This window comes from Dreissena polymorpha, unplaced genomic scaffold, assembly GCF_020536995.1.
Source record: "Dreissena polymorpha isolate Duluth1 unplaced genomic scaffold, UMN_Dpol_1.0 chrUn003, whole genome shotgun sequence".
Taxonomy (NCBI): Eukaryota; Metazoa; Mollusca; class Bivalvia; order Myida; family Dreissenidae; genus Dreissena; species Dreissena polymorpha.
In genome coordinates this window covers 522,501-538,740 of record NW_026273317.1, presented here as the reverse complement: position 1 = coordinate 538,740, position 16,240 = coordinate 522,501, and the positions used below count along the sequence as shown (strand labels likewise).

General features: G+C 34.6%; 1 protein-coding gene across 4 annotated transcripts in view; it reads right to left on the bottom strand.

The window, feature by feature from the left end:
- Positions 1-16,240, bottom strand: part of LOC127863242 (sentrin-specific protease 1-like) — a 289,205-nt gene that overhangs the window by 250,040 nt on the left and 22,925 nt on the right. Inside the window, exons 12-21 of one of the 4 annotated variants that reach the window (XM_052402632.1) lie at positions 15,353-15,437; positions 14,244-14,385; positions 13,404-13,546; positions 8,498-8,701; positions 7,463-7,542; positions 6,394-6,472; positions 5,618-5,713; positions 2,522-4,017; positions 2,280-2,376; positions 1,841-2,141 (exon numbers count right to left, since the gene is read on the bottom strand). In XM_052402632.1, coding sequence (XP_052258592.1) covers positions 3,952-4,017; positions 5,618-5,713; positions 6,394-6,472; positions 7,463-7,542; positions 8,498-8,701; positions 13,404-13,546; positions 14,244-14,385; positions 15,353-15,437 — 895 coding nt within the window. In that variant the 3' untranslated portion in view covers positions 1,841-2,141; positions 2,280-2,376; positions 2,522-3,951. Of the gene's footprint in view, positions 1-1,840; positions 2,142-2,279; positions 4,018-5,617; positions 5,714-6,393; positions 6,473-7,462; positions 7,543-8,497; positions 8,702-13,403; positions 13,547-14,243; positions 14,386-15,352; positions 15,438-16,240 lie in introns of those variants that run through there. The other 3 variants (XM_052402630.1, XM_052402629.1, XM_052402633.1) reach the window with 3 other exon arrangements.

Below are 16,240 nucleotides of genomic sequence, written 5' to 3'. Positions count from 1 at the left end.
CACAGGGAGTCGGCATAAACTGCTACCCCGTCCCAAAACCCTAACAAATGTTCATTTGTTATACACAACAACAAAAATCCTAAAAAATGAGTCGATTATTTTTGTTACTTACTGTATATAGCGCCTAAACTGTACTTTACATTTTTGTTTCAAATATTATTTATTTGAGATTCCAAATTCTTCAATGATGTTTTTTTAATAAGTTTTGTTTCCCAAATGAAATAGATTTGCCGTTAACTCCATAAGCAGAATACGTGTATCTATTAAAAAAAATGCATCACTTATTGTAAACTATAATAAACTGTCAGGAATTTCATTAATTTTTTTTACAATAATAAATGGGTGATGCATATTGAAGTTTAATATCATCGTTTATTTTTATTTCTTGTATATTTACACTGTCTGACATAAAAAAATATAAAGTTTTCAAAGACCTGTTTTTGGAGAAAAGTTGAAATGAATGTTTTAAAGATAATATCTGTACATGTTTCCTCAAGATTGAGTAATAAGTATTACTAATATTTAATAAGTATGATTTAACTGAGTGAGCTAAGTTTTGGACATAGTTGACCCAGATTTCGACTTGGTCTAGATATTATCAAGAAAAACCAAGTTTAATCAAGATGGAGACACAAATGTGGTACTTAGGTGGTTACAAGGTTTTGGTGGATCCAAGTGGAGAGGGAGGGGGGGAGGAGGGGCGGATGTGGTGTACGCCCCCCCCCCCTCAAATCGCCAAAGTAGTCAATTCATGTGATGTTTCACACTTAACTAGATATAAATCGCATATTTAAACTAATTTTTCTTCTTTTTTGTACACAACATTTCCCACTTATCACAGACAATTGCTAAATGTTTTAACTTAAGCCTCTCTGTCGCCCAGTTTTTTTCAAATAGAACTTTGCGATTCTGCTGTATCCCTCTTTTTGCACATTGATTCTCTTTTCGCTGCATTTTATGTCAACAAAGATGAATGCGCCAACACCAAAACAAGCCTTCAAAATACTAAAATCATGCTGGCCCCCCTAGCAAGGATTTGCCCTGTACCCAACAGGCTATTACCACAAGCAAATTTTTCAATATCCCCCCCCCCCCAACCAGAAATCCTGGAACCGCCCCTGAATACTGCCAAGATTGTGGTACACAAGAAAATATTTATAAGAGGTGATGTCGACAGTGATAGAATAAATGCATAATTTAAACAGAACAAACTGTCATCTGATCATGGTTATTTTAGCCACATGCTGACCATTTGGTCCGACACCCTGGCACATGTCTCTTGGACAGAACATTAAATGTGTACAACTGTGCTGGCCATTGCATTTGGTGCAGAGTTGCTTGCTCACCTTCAGATTTTCATGCTGTTTCAAACCAAAACTGATCCTCGGAATAAAAATCTGGCCTCATAGATAAGACTTCTTTTTAGCACTTCTGTGTGAACATTCAGAAGTTTATAAATTAAGTTAGAAATGAAAGCCTGGATTTCTTTTTTAAAAGAAGCCGTTCAATAAAAACATTTGTTTTCACGTCTGTAAAAGGCCATGATTGGACACAACCATTTTCTTTAAAAAAATTGATATCTACATTTTTTTGTCCTTTGTGAAGCAATTATCATGTTAATCCATGATAAGATCATTCACTGGTTAAGACTTATGCATCTTAATCCATAAATGGATCTGGGCTATGGACCATTGCGAGCACATACACAAAGTACATTTAATGCTGTTGTTTGATATTTTTATTTGCATTCAAATTACATACTTAGTAATAACATTAGTTCTTCAATTCTTTCAGTATAGCAAAACCTGTTTGAAAAAGGGAAGAAAATAAAAATGACAAATTTCAAAGGGCAGATAAGTTTTTATTTCCAAGTATCTTGTAAATAAATAATAATATGATGCAACTGTTTCAGATGAAAAATACACTATACATGAACATGAAACATACAATGCAAAAAATGCAATATTATTTATATACACTATGAAACAAAATCTTTGTCTGACTTATCAACCATACATATCTAAATTAACAAGGGCTGTTTGTAAAACATGCATGCCCCCCATATGGGCCATCAGTTGTAGTGGCAGCCATTGTGTGAATAAGTTTTTTGTCACTGTGACCTTGACCTTTGACCTAGTGACCTGAAAATCAATAGGGGTCATCTGCCAGTCATGATCAATGTACCTATGAAGTTTCATGATCCTAGGCCTAATTATTCTTCAGTTATCATCAGGAAACCATTTTACTGTTTCGACTCACTGTGACCTTGACCTAGTGACCTGAAAATCAATAGGTGTCATCTGCCAGTCATGATCAATGTATTTATGAAGTTTCATGATCCTAGGCGTAAGCATTCTTGAGTTATCATCCGGAAACCTTTTTACTGTTTAGAGTCACTGTGACCTTGACCTTTAACCTAGTGACCTGAAAATCTATAGGGGTCATCTGCCAGTCATGATCAATGTACCTATAAAGTTTCATGATTCTAGGCGTAAACATTCTTGAGTTATCATCCGGAAACCATTTTACTATTTCGAGTCACTGTGACCTTGACCTTTGACCTAGTGATCTGAAAATCAATATGGGTCATCTGCCAGTCATGATCAATGTACCTATGAAGTTTCATGATCCTAGGCCTAAGCGTTCTTGAGTTATCATCCTGAAACCATCTGGTGGACCGACGGCAAACCGACCAACATGAGCAAAACAATATACCCCCTCTTCTTCGAAAGGGGGCATAAATATCTCAATTTGTATGGGTTATTATGCTAACCTGGTAAAGTAAGGTTGTATTTGCAATGCAGCCATAACATAATTATATTATATGTACTTTAAACAGAAAAACTGGATGCTTACATCAATAATGGACTTTGAGACGCACATCTAATTTATTACAAATTGCAATAAGAGAAAGCACTTACAAAAGTCAAAGTAATATTAATGTAATAAGGAGAATTCAGTTTAAGCAAAAATATAGACCAACTTGAAAACAACCACTCGCAAATGGAGAAAGCTAGTACCGGTATGTTGAATTGAAGTATAATAATTCTTTATGACAAAAGCTCCAATGATACAATTACTTATATATATTGTAATGATATTCTGTTGTTCAAAGTTGCACAGTCACAGAAAAAATATCTTGATTTTTTAATATTATTTTCTATAGGAATTGAATTAATATGTATGTCACTCAAATATGCATTCATTTTTCCTTTTTTTTCTCATTTTAAAGTCTAGAAATAATAATGTTTAATAAAATAATCCTTTGAAACTTTGCCACTGAACTTGGTCTTATACAAGGTGGAAAGAGTTGCCAAACATAACATAAAGACCAGATGCAAAAATTTAAAAAAGTATGTACATGTCCATCAGACCTCATTTATACAACCAAGTCGAAACATGTCCTGTTAACTATTGTCTTTCATCAAAACATGTTCCCACCAATTTTGCTGCAATTCTGACACACAGGTAGTGGGTCAATTTCCAGATTCTACTCACCCTGCAACATTGCTTGACACCACTCCAGTCACTACTTAGCACCCTTCTCTGGGCTTTGTTTTCAGAAGCCTCTACCAAATAACACCTTATCCTTTATGCCCTTAGAACTGTTTGTTTTTCTTACACAGTTTATTCCAATGCCTTCATGTGAATCTGTTTATTGCACATACGTTAGCGACTTCTTTTTAATTACTATTCACTGTTGATTGAATCGCTTCATTATAGTAATTTGTATGTTCATGTAAACAGCAACATACAAAAACTGCAATCTAAGCATTTCTTTTAAGTTATTTTTTTTTCCTTGTAATTGTTTGAATGCTGTAATTGCTGACTTGTAGTGGCAAAAAGGTTGCTGCTTTGTCCATTGGTTACCCTGGCTTTAGAAAATTAATGTCCAGATCTGTCATCTAAGATCTGTCTCAGCACTTTTGACTTTGCAGATGTTTATGAATGTCACTGTAGCAGTTTTCCTGTAACAATCTCGTACACCATTCTTCTCCTGAAGTATGGCATATGTTGCTGAAAACAAGAACACACGACCTCTTATTTACACACTGTATACTTCTCCACACAATTTTTCATGCAAATGATCACAGCTTCAAGTGATTGTGCCCCAATTACAGCAACAAAGATAAATTGAGCCTCATTCTGTGAACTCTGGGCTTCATTAATAGGCTTTAAGTGTCATCCCAGATAAGACTTTGCATTCTGCACATGCTAATGAGTTGACACTTTCTGCCTTAACTGGATATTTGTTAACAAGAGACTTCATTTACACAAGATTCCATAAAAGCAGGAAGAGTTGTTCCTAATTAGCATGTGCATTAAGCCCAGATGTCCGAGATAAAGGCTCAATTTTACAGTCCCATTTTAAAGATATTCAATTTAAATGAACTTCCACAATAAGTTGTTCATTCTCATCAGGGAATATTTTATTGCAATAATGCAAAAAATCATTCTATGACCATGTGATAGTTTGTATAATTTTACAAATAATTGCTTTACTAACACTGTCATTGAGTTAAAACTACTAATGTCACTGTCATTTCTCTGAAAGCTGTCTTAGCAAGAATTTCATTTAGGACAATTATTTCAAAAGTTTATTTTTTACTAAAGCTTGCTGCTTTAAACAGTAGTTGTTAAATATTTAAGAAAATACAAAATAAGAAAATAACTGCTCTCTAAATAAAAACAAAAAGTGCTTATTTTATACCAAAATAAATCACAAATAATAAATTAAAAACTTTTTAACTTTTTTCTAAGGAACCTATATTTACCAATATACATTATGGTTTTAGCAGTCTCCTCAAAAGACTCTAAACCATGAAAGTCCCTGAAGTCATTTAACTCCAAGGTGTGTTAATCTTTTAACAAGAGCACTGCATAACGGGTGCCACGCTCGGCTGCAGGTGCAGTTTTGAATAGATGAAAGCTTGTCAGAATTAATATTTGTTTTTTTGTTTTTTTAGAGGTCACAGTGACCTTGACCTTTGACCTAGTGACCCAAAAATGGATGTGGCATGTAGAACTCATCAAGGTGCAGCTACATATGAAGTTTCTAAGTTGTAGGTTGAAGCACATTGTTTTAGAGCTAATGTTCAAAACCTTGACAAAATGTTAAGGTTTTAGCACGACGCAGACGGCGGACACGACGCGACGAGCTGGCTATGACAATACCTCAGGTTTTCTCCAAAAACAGCCGAGCTAAAAATTACTGGTCCATATTCCACTTAAAGGGGAATCAACTTCAAATTGGTAGTTGACCTGATTTTGGGTCTGGCCAGAAAGGCCATTATTCTGAGACTTTTTGGTGGACATCATGCAATTAAACTTTCTTCGTAAGAAGGCTGACTGACTTTTGCCAAGACTGGAAGTGAAAGTACATTCATTTCTTACATTTAGCTTTTGAAGGAAATCTCACATAAGCAGCGTTGTAAGAAAATTAATATTATGCCATAAGCAACCAGCATGGTGAATAGCTATAATTTTCGCTAATGAGACAATGAAACCTTGAGTAACTAAAGCAGACAGGTAAGCTACTAACCAGACTGCAAATGTGCAGGCTGGCCAGGAGCTAGGCTGGAATAAGACCCATTATCACATGATGTGGTTAATTTACCTGAGTAAATGTGATGGGAGCCTCCCTGGTGATGTAGTCAGCAAACTTACAGGTGAACATTCCACAGTCAGACCCATTCATCTGCTGGGGTATATCCTACAATACACAACATTTCAATAAGGGCTCCCGCTGGGTAAAAAATGTCTGTTGCCAAATTTACCTTGTTACTTCTGAATTCTTATTATTTTGAATATTTGAATTGTAATTATGAAGAAAACCTTGTAGTCAAATGGAAATTTCTTGAGCCCAATGTTCTTATTTGCAGCAATTGGCTAATTTGGCCAATGGCAGCGAACGCCCTGTTAGTATGGTTACATGATTTTACATGCATCCCACAAATGTTTGCAAATTTCAGGAAAAAAAAAACACGCTGTAAATAGTGCTGATCCATATCATCTTAGTCAATTTACCAGTCAACAAAAACTGTCTTTCATTCTGTGATAATTTTTTGTGTGCAGAACAGGCATATTGATTGGATTATCTAAACCTGTGGAGTTTGTTTCCCATTGAAATATCAACCATTAAATAGTGAAGCAGTGATCACTCCACTTAAAGAAACATTAGCCAATAACTACCGATTGACCCATTTTGCTAAAGAAATTTTTATTTTGCTAAACAAAAATATTGTATGAAAACAATTGAACAGTGAATTATATACCTAAATCTACCAGTGAATTATATACCTAAATCTACCAGTGAATTATATACCTATGGTATTGGATAAAACATTTATTTTAATTCACATAGAAAGATAGTATTATCAATATAAACCTAACCTTCATTGTTACTGTGTTCCAGCCATTGAGATCAAAGTCTTTCTTCTTCTTCTCTTTGCTTTCATCACAAAGATAAGTCCTGAAAATGATCAATCAAGTACACATTCACAAAAATGGGATAACTCACAGGTGATTTAGTTTGTAAAACACAAGAATTGTCAAAGAGGTGTTTTAGTGATCACTGATGTAATGGGTTTATTATCAAGTTTCCCTTGCAATCTGGTCTTCTTAACTTTGATTCCTACTCCTTTGAGCACCACCAAGGAAAACAATTAAATTTTTTTTTTATCTAAAGACATGATATGATCAACTGAAAACATGCTATAAGTATAGGCAATTGTTAATCACCATGTACACGTTATACATAAGTACAAAATATTTTATGAATCAATTAAAATGTCTGAAGTCCTATTTAAAGGGGCCTTTTCACAGATTTTAGCATTTTTTTAACTTATTCGTTAAATGCTTTATATTGATAAATGTAAACATTGGATCGTAAAAGCTCCTGTAAAAAATCAAGAAAAAAATAAAAAAAAGGAAAAGAACATTGCCCGGAGCAGGTTTCGAACTAGTGACCCCTGGAGTCCTGCCAGAGTCCTGAAGTAAAAACGCTTTAGCCTACTGAGCTATTCCACCGAGTACACATTCTTGACGTATTTTATACCTTATATAAGCAATCTTCGTAGTTTCACAAAATTTAACGACAAAAACAGAACTCTCCAAATTATTCAATCGTTTCGCGTTGCAACGCTTTATAATTTTTAGGTTTTAAAATCGTCAAAAGATGCATATAATGGCTATATTAGAGCATGGTTAATGTTCAGTATTACTGTTTCCTCACAAATATCATAACTAAAACGAAAACTTACGAATCTGAAACAACTTTTTTCAATTTTGTCAATTTACCAAAGCGTGAAAAGATCCCTTTAAGGCCTTTGTCAAGTATAAAGGCTGCAAGAATAATCTAAATCCACTTTTAAACTCATTGAAAATATGTTTTACATAATGTAATTACATCAAGGCTCATAGTATAAATTTGCTGATAAGGAAGAAAATTCACAATACACACTTGAGAAGGTTCAGGCACTTTTGGTTGGTTCCTCCCATTGAATCGTAATACTGGATTTCCTTCTTTTTGAAGTTTATAACCTGTAGAAAACAGAAGAAAAATAAAATGGCTATTTCAAAAGATACATACATATATGTTATTGATACACATTTTAAAAATGTGAACCAGATACTTTTTAAATTTAAACCAAAGATTAAAAAAAAACACCTAAGGCCACAAGCCCTACACAATAATTTTATACATGAGAAGTTCCCTTAATGTCCAATAGGAAGATTTGTAACTTTTTCAAACTCGTGAAATGCAATAAAAATTCAGGATTGTTTGGCAATACATGTAAGTAAAGAGACTGAAATACTAGTAGAATAGCTCGAACAAATGTTTACAGTCTACAACTTACCAAAAGCACAACAAAATGGGACGGGTGATATGTTATTCAGGCTACTATAATCAAATATTTATCTAGTGCGGTTATAATACATGATATTGAACATTTTGTTTACTGCGATGATTGAAACACTATTGCAGAGCAGAGTCGGGAACAATGTTTAAACTCATTTACTGAAATCCTGGTGAGGAATCTTTCAAATGCCCATATGTTTAACTTAACCCATTTATGCCTAGCGTCTAGAAAAAAGGCCTTGGCAAACAGTGTATACCCAGATGAGACGCTGCATGATGCGTCGTCTCATCAGGGTCTGCGCTGTTTGCTTAAAGGAATTTCTGTAAGAAATATTCTAAATATAGAAACAAATACTTTTTCATGGTAAAAACACTCTTTTTATTCCAATATTTCGCCCAAATGGTCTTTATCAAAGTTTATTAACTTCGATAAAGCCCATTTGGGCGAAATATTGGAATAAAAAGAGTGTTTTTACCATGAACATGTATATCTTTATCCCTACTGGATATTAAACTGAGTAGAAACAAATATACTAGACATCCCTAATTTTGAAAATAAATTGATCCAATTTAGAAGGATGGGAGAGTCAACTAGGCATTAATGGGTTAACATATGTTTCCATTGGTCACACTTACAGCCAGACACCAGTGCATGCCCAGATGGACAGGAACTATGATGTAGTCCACTGCCAGGACGTCCACAGTCTTTGTCCATCGTCTCACCGACTGCTGACCCCCTTGGCTGATTTTCGGGTAGAAGAATGTGTTGAAGGCGTGTACCTTGGGCATATTGGTCTTGCTGCCTCGATCCATGAGAAGATTCATGTAAAAGTTGATCACCTGAAAATATAGGGATAGTGGTGTATAAACAGCAAACAGTCGGTAATCCGCCCCCCACAATTTAAAAAAAAACAAGGGACAAAATTGTCACAAAACCAGGTTTTCATTGTGAAAAAAAAATCTGATAAAGGGAGAAAACTCAAACTGAACTTTTGAAATGACCAAAAAAAATTAACCCCCTTTGTAAGTTTTTTTTTTTTTTTTAAATCTATTTTTAGTCGTGGCGACCTTGACATTGGAGATATTGACGTGATTCTTTCGTGGGACACACCGTCCCATGATGGTGAACAAATGTGCCAAATGATTTTAAAATCTCACAATGAATGACATAGTTATGGCCAGGACAAGCTCATTTATGGCCATTTTTGACCTTTGAACTCAAAGTGTGACCTTGACCTTGGAGATATCGACGTAATTATTTCGCACGACACACCGTCCAATGATGGTGAACAAATGTGCCAAATGATTTTAAAATCTGACGATGAACGACATAGTTATGGCTCGGACAAGCTCATTTATGGCCATTTTTGACCTTTGAACTCAAAGTGTGACCTTGACCTTGGAGATATCGACGTAATTATTTCGCGCGACACACCGTCCAATGATGGTGAACAAATGTGCCAAATGATTTTAAAATCTGACAATGAACGACATAGTTATGGCCCGGACAAGCTTATTCCGCCAGCCCGCCAGCCAGCCCGCCAGCCAGCCAGCCCGCCCGCATTCGCCAATCTAATAACCATTTTTTTCCTTCGGAAAACCTGGTTAAATATTTTATACAGTATATAATGCAATTGATTACCACAAGCCTCTTGCCTTATTCAAGAATTTAGTATCAGAAATTACTTTTTGTTTCTGAAATTTTTAACTTTCTAAAGAGTAGTTCCCGGGTAAGCTGTTTAAACAGCACCAGGTGAACATACTTATGCCATCAATTGACAATTTTGTTGCTAACCATATTAATTTTGAGTGTCATTTCAAACAGGTATGCTTTAGTGCAAAGTAAAAGAAAATTTATGTACAATACCTCCATCTAAACAATACTTTCAAAAGAAACCATTTGTCTATTTTAAGTAACAGTGACCTTGACCTGACTGGCAAAAAATGCAATCCCAAGCAATGTTTTTTGTGTTAATAACCTACACACACAAATTCAGTAACATTACTCCATCCAATCTTAATTGGGAGTAAGCTATTTTTCTTTGTTAAGTAAGTGAGGTTGACCTGAACAAACCATGATCAAAATAAATCACAAGGTATGTCTCCATGCAAGTATGCTATGACCAAGGTTTCATCAAGATTGGATAATTCAATATAAAGGTATTGATAAGAAACCACCTGTATGTTGTGTTTCTATTTGTAGTTACAATGACCTTGACCCAGAGCTACAGATAAGCTTTTTGGGGTAATTGGGTAATACCCTTCAAAATAAGAATGGATTGGGTAATGGAAAACGTGATTGGGTATCCAAAAGTATGATGCCCGCTCATATAAAAAATAATTTGGTATTTGCACCAAGACAAACAAGTGAATTGGGTATTTGCAATAAAACATGAATTTAGCTTCTCAAAACTGTACCTACATAAAGTCACTGTTATGTATTCAATCGCAGTATAGGTTGTTCCATCTTTCTGCTATCAGATTCAACAATCTGAAGACAAGGGAATTTCTCAACCCACTCATCGAATGTGTTTCTACTTGTTTTTGTTCCAATAATATGGGCCAGTACTTTTGTTTTAGAAACCCAACACACCCCATCATAGGGGTTTGGAACGGTATTGTAGTAGTATCGTGTAAGTACCTGTTATCGAACAGCACCTATTATCAGACGTTTTGTTTTGATTCTGTATGCACATGCGCAAAAGTGCGCATGACGTCACATTGATAAACAAATGGTCGCACATGAAGTCCATGACCTACTTGCCTACTTAGCTTGAAACAAATGCGCCGAAAACAGGTTTAGGGATTCATTTATTGTTATTCACACCGTTTTGTGTGTTTTTAGCTATTACTTTTTGAATGCATTTATCAAAACTTGCATTTACACACCAAAAAGCATATTTCCGTTTGCAATTTTGAATGCAGCAGACACAGATTTTTTCGCCGAGTCCGGGTCAAGTGATAGTCATGTGACTTTGTATATACTGGAGTAATATTTATGAAGTGTCGGTAATAGGTGATGTTTACATCGGCCGCCATTTTGTTTTGTCTGCTAAAGGTGACAATAATCAGGGAATCATTGTTATGAATTCTTGAAGGTAGTTTGCTGGAAAACTTTACAGATAAATCATTCAATGATTGAACTGTTAGTCATTTGTTAAAACAAAATGTTTTTGTCATTTTAAGTGTTTCAATTTTAAGGTAATTTAACGTAATTTCTTAGGTGTTCGATAACTGGTTCGTCCACCATATAATATAGTGTATTTTGACCGAAAATGCCCCAAACAAAATTCATTATAGTCATCAACTATGCCCTTTGCAATTGTTTTATATTTAGATTGATTTACCACGACAAAGGAATCTAAATGTTTGTGTATTTTTTTGCGCAACTTTTCGTCTGCCTCGAGACGCCATTTTGTTTGACTCGCATTTGTTATCATAAAAACGATTGGTAAATACGTTACCACATAAAAACAAGCGCTTGTCGATTAAGACTCGATTCAAAACGGCCAAAACTAAACGGGAGTTTTCATTACGCATAGAAGGCGGCTCGAATTGGGTATCGGTGATTTGTTTTGCACAGATTTTGAAAAAATTGCGTATCCACCTATTTTTTATTGCGTATTTACGCAAATACGCAGCTTATCTGTAGCTCTGCCTTGACCTTTAGCAGACTGGCCCCAAATGCATCCCAAAGCTATTTCTTCATGCACAATCAAGTTATTTAGTGCAACCTATTGTTCTATTTTTAGAAACCTTGACCTGATACACCATAAATTGAATCCAAACCTAGGTCTCCATGTGAGCTTAAAATTTCCCAAATTTTGTTAAGATCAGGCAATACAAACTTATTGACATGAAACCACCTATATGATGACACCAATCTAATCACCAGAATTTCGAACATCATTGAAAACTTGGTTAATCAGAGTTATTTACACCAAGCCTAATGACCAGACAGACAAAGGACTATGCAATTACTCTATAATTTGTGGCAGACATGGCAAAAGACAGTTATAATTTTAAGGCCACACTGTCCAACATAGATGCTAAATGTACAAGCTTGTTTAAAAATGTCACACCCCTCAATAGTGCATGTGTTACATATTAATGTGTTTTATTGTTTAATATGTAAAACATACTCTACTGAATTTTCCTCACATACCCTATTCATGCAGTTACCTTCAAGGTTCATTTCTGATTTTACTTTTTATATTGTTATATCCTTTATACATCTTTTGCCTGAAGAAGATGTTTCATAGTATGGTCCAAATGAGTAAATCAATTCTATGCATGTAAACAAAGTTAATGCATTGTTCTCTAATGCGAGCATCAAACAAACTTCATAAACAATGCTGTTAACTAACATTTCTTTAACTACCATTAACGAAACAATTTCAATCATTTATTTATATTCTGGAAACAACAAAATCCTTTTGTTAACTATGAACAAAGCGATAAGGATGCTTACATTGTTCACATTTTACTTACACTGAAATCTTTCAAAAATTAGCTTTTCTGTCATTACTTTTCATTCAAAATGTACCCTTAGAAAAATTTAACAGAAATCATGTAACTATGTTCATTTTGAAAACCTCCTTTATTGGTTATATATTTTTAACATCCACAAAGTGCAATGTTAGACAAGATCTGCATACAAAATTTGACAATTAAAGATTGAATTGCAAGATCAACATTTTATTGCGGACACTCATTTGCATACTTTTTCTCACAAGTTTACTAGAAAAGTTTATTTTCTCTCTGAATTTCCCAATGATGCAGCGTATTATACTTCGGGTAGTTTTAACAGAAAGTTTGGCAATCTTGCATTTTATAGCTGGCTTTTTGAATTTTGTATTGGAAATGTTAAACGGGCCGTAGATCTTTCGCCATTTCTTTTGAGGGCATTAGAAATATTATTATTATTGTAATTTACCCATTTACATTATTATGTTTCTGCTAGATGTACATTTTTTTATGCTATATTAATACTATTGCCAAGCAATATATGTCCCCAACTGGCTCTACCATTGTCAGAATTTTTTATTTGTTGCCATAACAACCAGATTTTTGACATAGGAACAAAATGAAATGACGTGCATAATGTCCATATTGCTATCTATCAATGTTTCAAGTTTCATGAAAAAATATGAAGAACTTTTAAAGTTATCGCAGGATCCAGAAAACCACCATTTTCAGCAGTATTTCTAGTCTATTTGTTGCCATAGCAACCAGAATTTTTGACGTAGAAACAAAATGAAATGACTTGCATACTGTCCATGTTGCCATCTATCCATGCCTCAAGTTTCATGAAAAAAGTATTAAGAACTTTTAAAGTTATCACAGGATCCAGAAAAGTGTGACAGACAGACTCACAGACAGACATACAGACACACAGAGCGAAAACCAGAAGTCCCCTCCGGTGAAACCGGTAGGGGACAACAAAACACCTTGTTCTAGGTGTATTTCTAAGACTGAATATTATCTGTTTATTAACACCCATTATGCTCAATGAAGTCTTAATTCTCTATTCAATTCTCACCTCATCATTGAGCCAGTTCAGTCCGCCGAGGGTTGCTATGTCAGTGCGCGTGATCTGTTGCTTAAACTTGTCTACTAACACATCCGCTCCATTGCCCCTCTGTAAACACTGGGTAATCCTCGACTCCATTTCTGATGTCAGCTCTGAATATAACATATGTAAATGAGTTGAGATATTTCAATAAACAAATATGTGAATCATTTAATAACGTATGTATTTATGGTCAATAGTCAAGAATATAATAACACTTCTGCAATTTTTAAATTGATGAAATGTTTCAAACTTTCAAACTATTGTTATCACGTATATGACACAAAACATTAAAAAATAAATTACTGTGACATTTCACTTTATTTATTAAAATATTTAATTTGTTGTCCAGGGCAAAAGGGAATAAGGTATTTTTTTTATAGTTTCAATTATTTGACAATCCCAAATTTAAACGTATGCATTGTATTTGTATTTTTTGTTCGTATAAATCATGTGAAAATCAAAATTATTGTTTGATCTGTCATTGTTTATTGGCTAATTAACGACAACTTTTTTGTTATGACGCAAATATACATTGAAGCACATCAACCAACCACATTATGGAGTAATTCCACCAAAACCATGAGACCATTTCAAAAACCCTTTTAAGTATGTCACAATTCATAAGCAATTTGCCTTGATTTTTTTTCACAGGAGCTATCATAGGGGCAATTTGCAAATGGCTTACAAGTTGTAAATCTTTTCACCAGAGCTTTTAGAAATAGAAACATAACATCTAAACCATATTTTATCATCCTAGAAACAACTATCAATTCGTGTTTTTTTTAAACCCTCACAAATAACCATTACCAGGCAGGACTTCTTCCTTTTCCTCCCTCTCCTCCTCTTCCTCGTCAGATATGGGTACATCCTCAATGACCACAGGCTCCCGCTGGTAGATCTTCAGGTTCACGCGGATCTTCTTCTCCAAGTCCTCCGCATCTTTCTTCCTCTGCAACAGTCATGGCTTAATCATTTACCACTCAGATAGGCAATTTGGTGTGTTTGTAGTCCCTTAGAAAATCTTATTAAATTTAATAGGTTTCTTTCAAGGTATAAGTTTTTATGGTTTGTTTCCAACCCTAAGGAACTGATGAGTGTCAAACAGTATCAAACCTAAACAGCCCGCAAGTTGTTCTGGTTTTATGATGGTTGCATATATATGCATTTTCACTTTTCTTTGCAACAGTCATGGCTTAACAACAGCAAACATCAACTCCTACTTGTGGTTACTGCCTATTGGTGTAATTTAGGAAAAACAGAGGAAAAATCCTTTCCCCCTTAATGGGTTCAGCACAAGTTTTCATTATAAACAGATGCATTAAAGTTAAAAACTAATTGTAAAGAATATTTTCACTCAAAATGAGGAAATTGGAATAGGTCTGAAGGTCAATGTCAGGTTAAAACGGGGTCAGGTAATGTGGGTCAGTTGAAAGTGTTCATAGATAACAGCCATGCAAATATCAAAGCTTGATAGGAAGCATATTAGTGTTATATGAAACTTATCATTCAGGGTTAACCTTGTACAAACTAACAGACGGAAGCACAGACAGGCCAATTGCTACTTACCTCATAGTGATAGTAAAATTTGCCTTGGACTAACATTAAAATTGTTTTTAATTATTTAAAATAAACATCACGTGACATAAGCTATCATTGCATTGTTTGAGGTTTGATTATGTGTGACAAAACAGTAACGCACATTAATAAAAGGCTTCCTAAACAAATTTATTTACATCTTTACAGGTTTACACTGATAATTATAACAGAAATTATAAGATAACAAAACAAGATTTTTGGATATCACAGGTAAGGTAATAACATAGTGTGTGCTTGTTTTGAACTCCCACAGAAGCAAAATGGCACAAGTAAAAGCAAGGGAATAAAACCGGTTCTAGGCTAAATTCTTTTGTACAAACCTGTTCGTCCCATACTTGTGTTTTTATTTTCTCTTGTGCCACCTGTCTCTCTAATTCTCTGGCCTTACTGCTGTATTTTGTGGTCCTATAATCACCAACATATCACAAATCATCATTAACATGGCATCAAGTAGAACAAGAATAACTTACAGCGAGTATGAACGATGTCAAAAAGTATTTTCTCAACTGTAAATCACCACAAAAATGTGAACTAAGCATGTAAAAATATGTAATATAATGATACCATACTTAAAAGAAATTCATAACAAACAAGTTTAAGCAGATAAAAACAATTATTTGTATTAAAGAAAACTCTTATTTAATTGATATCCTGGTACAATTTCCTTTGGAATTTTATTCCACTTTTTCATTCATCAACCTTATATCTATTTTCCATTTAAATAGATAGTATATACTGGCTTTAAAGAAGGGGCATAAAGCGTCAGCCTAGATCAGAGTGTGTGGACAACAGGAAATTAAGGCATTAATGCAACAGAAAGTAAAAACACTAAGTCAGCAGAAAGTAAAGGCACTAAGTCAGCAGAAAGTAAAGGCACTAAGTCAGCAGAAAGAAAAGGCACTAAGTCATTAGAAAGCAAAGGCATTAAGTCACTTGAAAGCAAAGGCACTAAGTCAGCAGAAAGCAAAAGCACTCAGTCAGCAGAAAGAAAAGGCACTAAGTCAGCAGAAAGAAAGGCACTAAGTCAGCAGAAAGAAAGGCACTAAGTCAGCAGAAAGAAAAGGCACTAAGTCAGCAGAAAGAAAGGCACTAAGTCAGCAGAAAGAAAGGCACTAAGTCAGCAGAAAGAAAGGCACTAAGTCAGCAGAAAGAAAGGCACTCAGTCAGCAGAAAGAAAGGCACTCAGTCAGCAGAAAGAAAGGCACTAA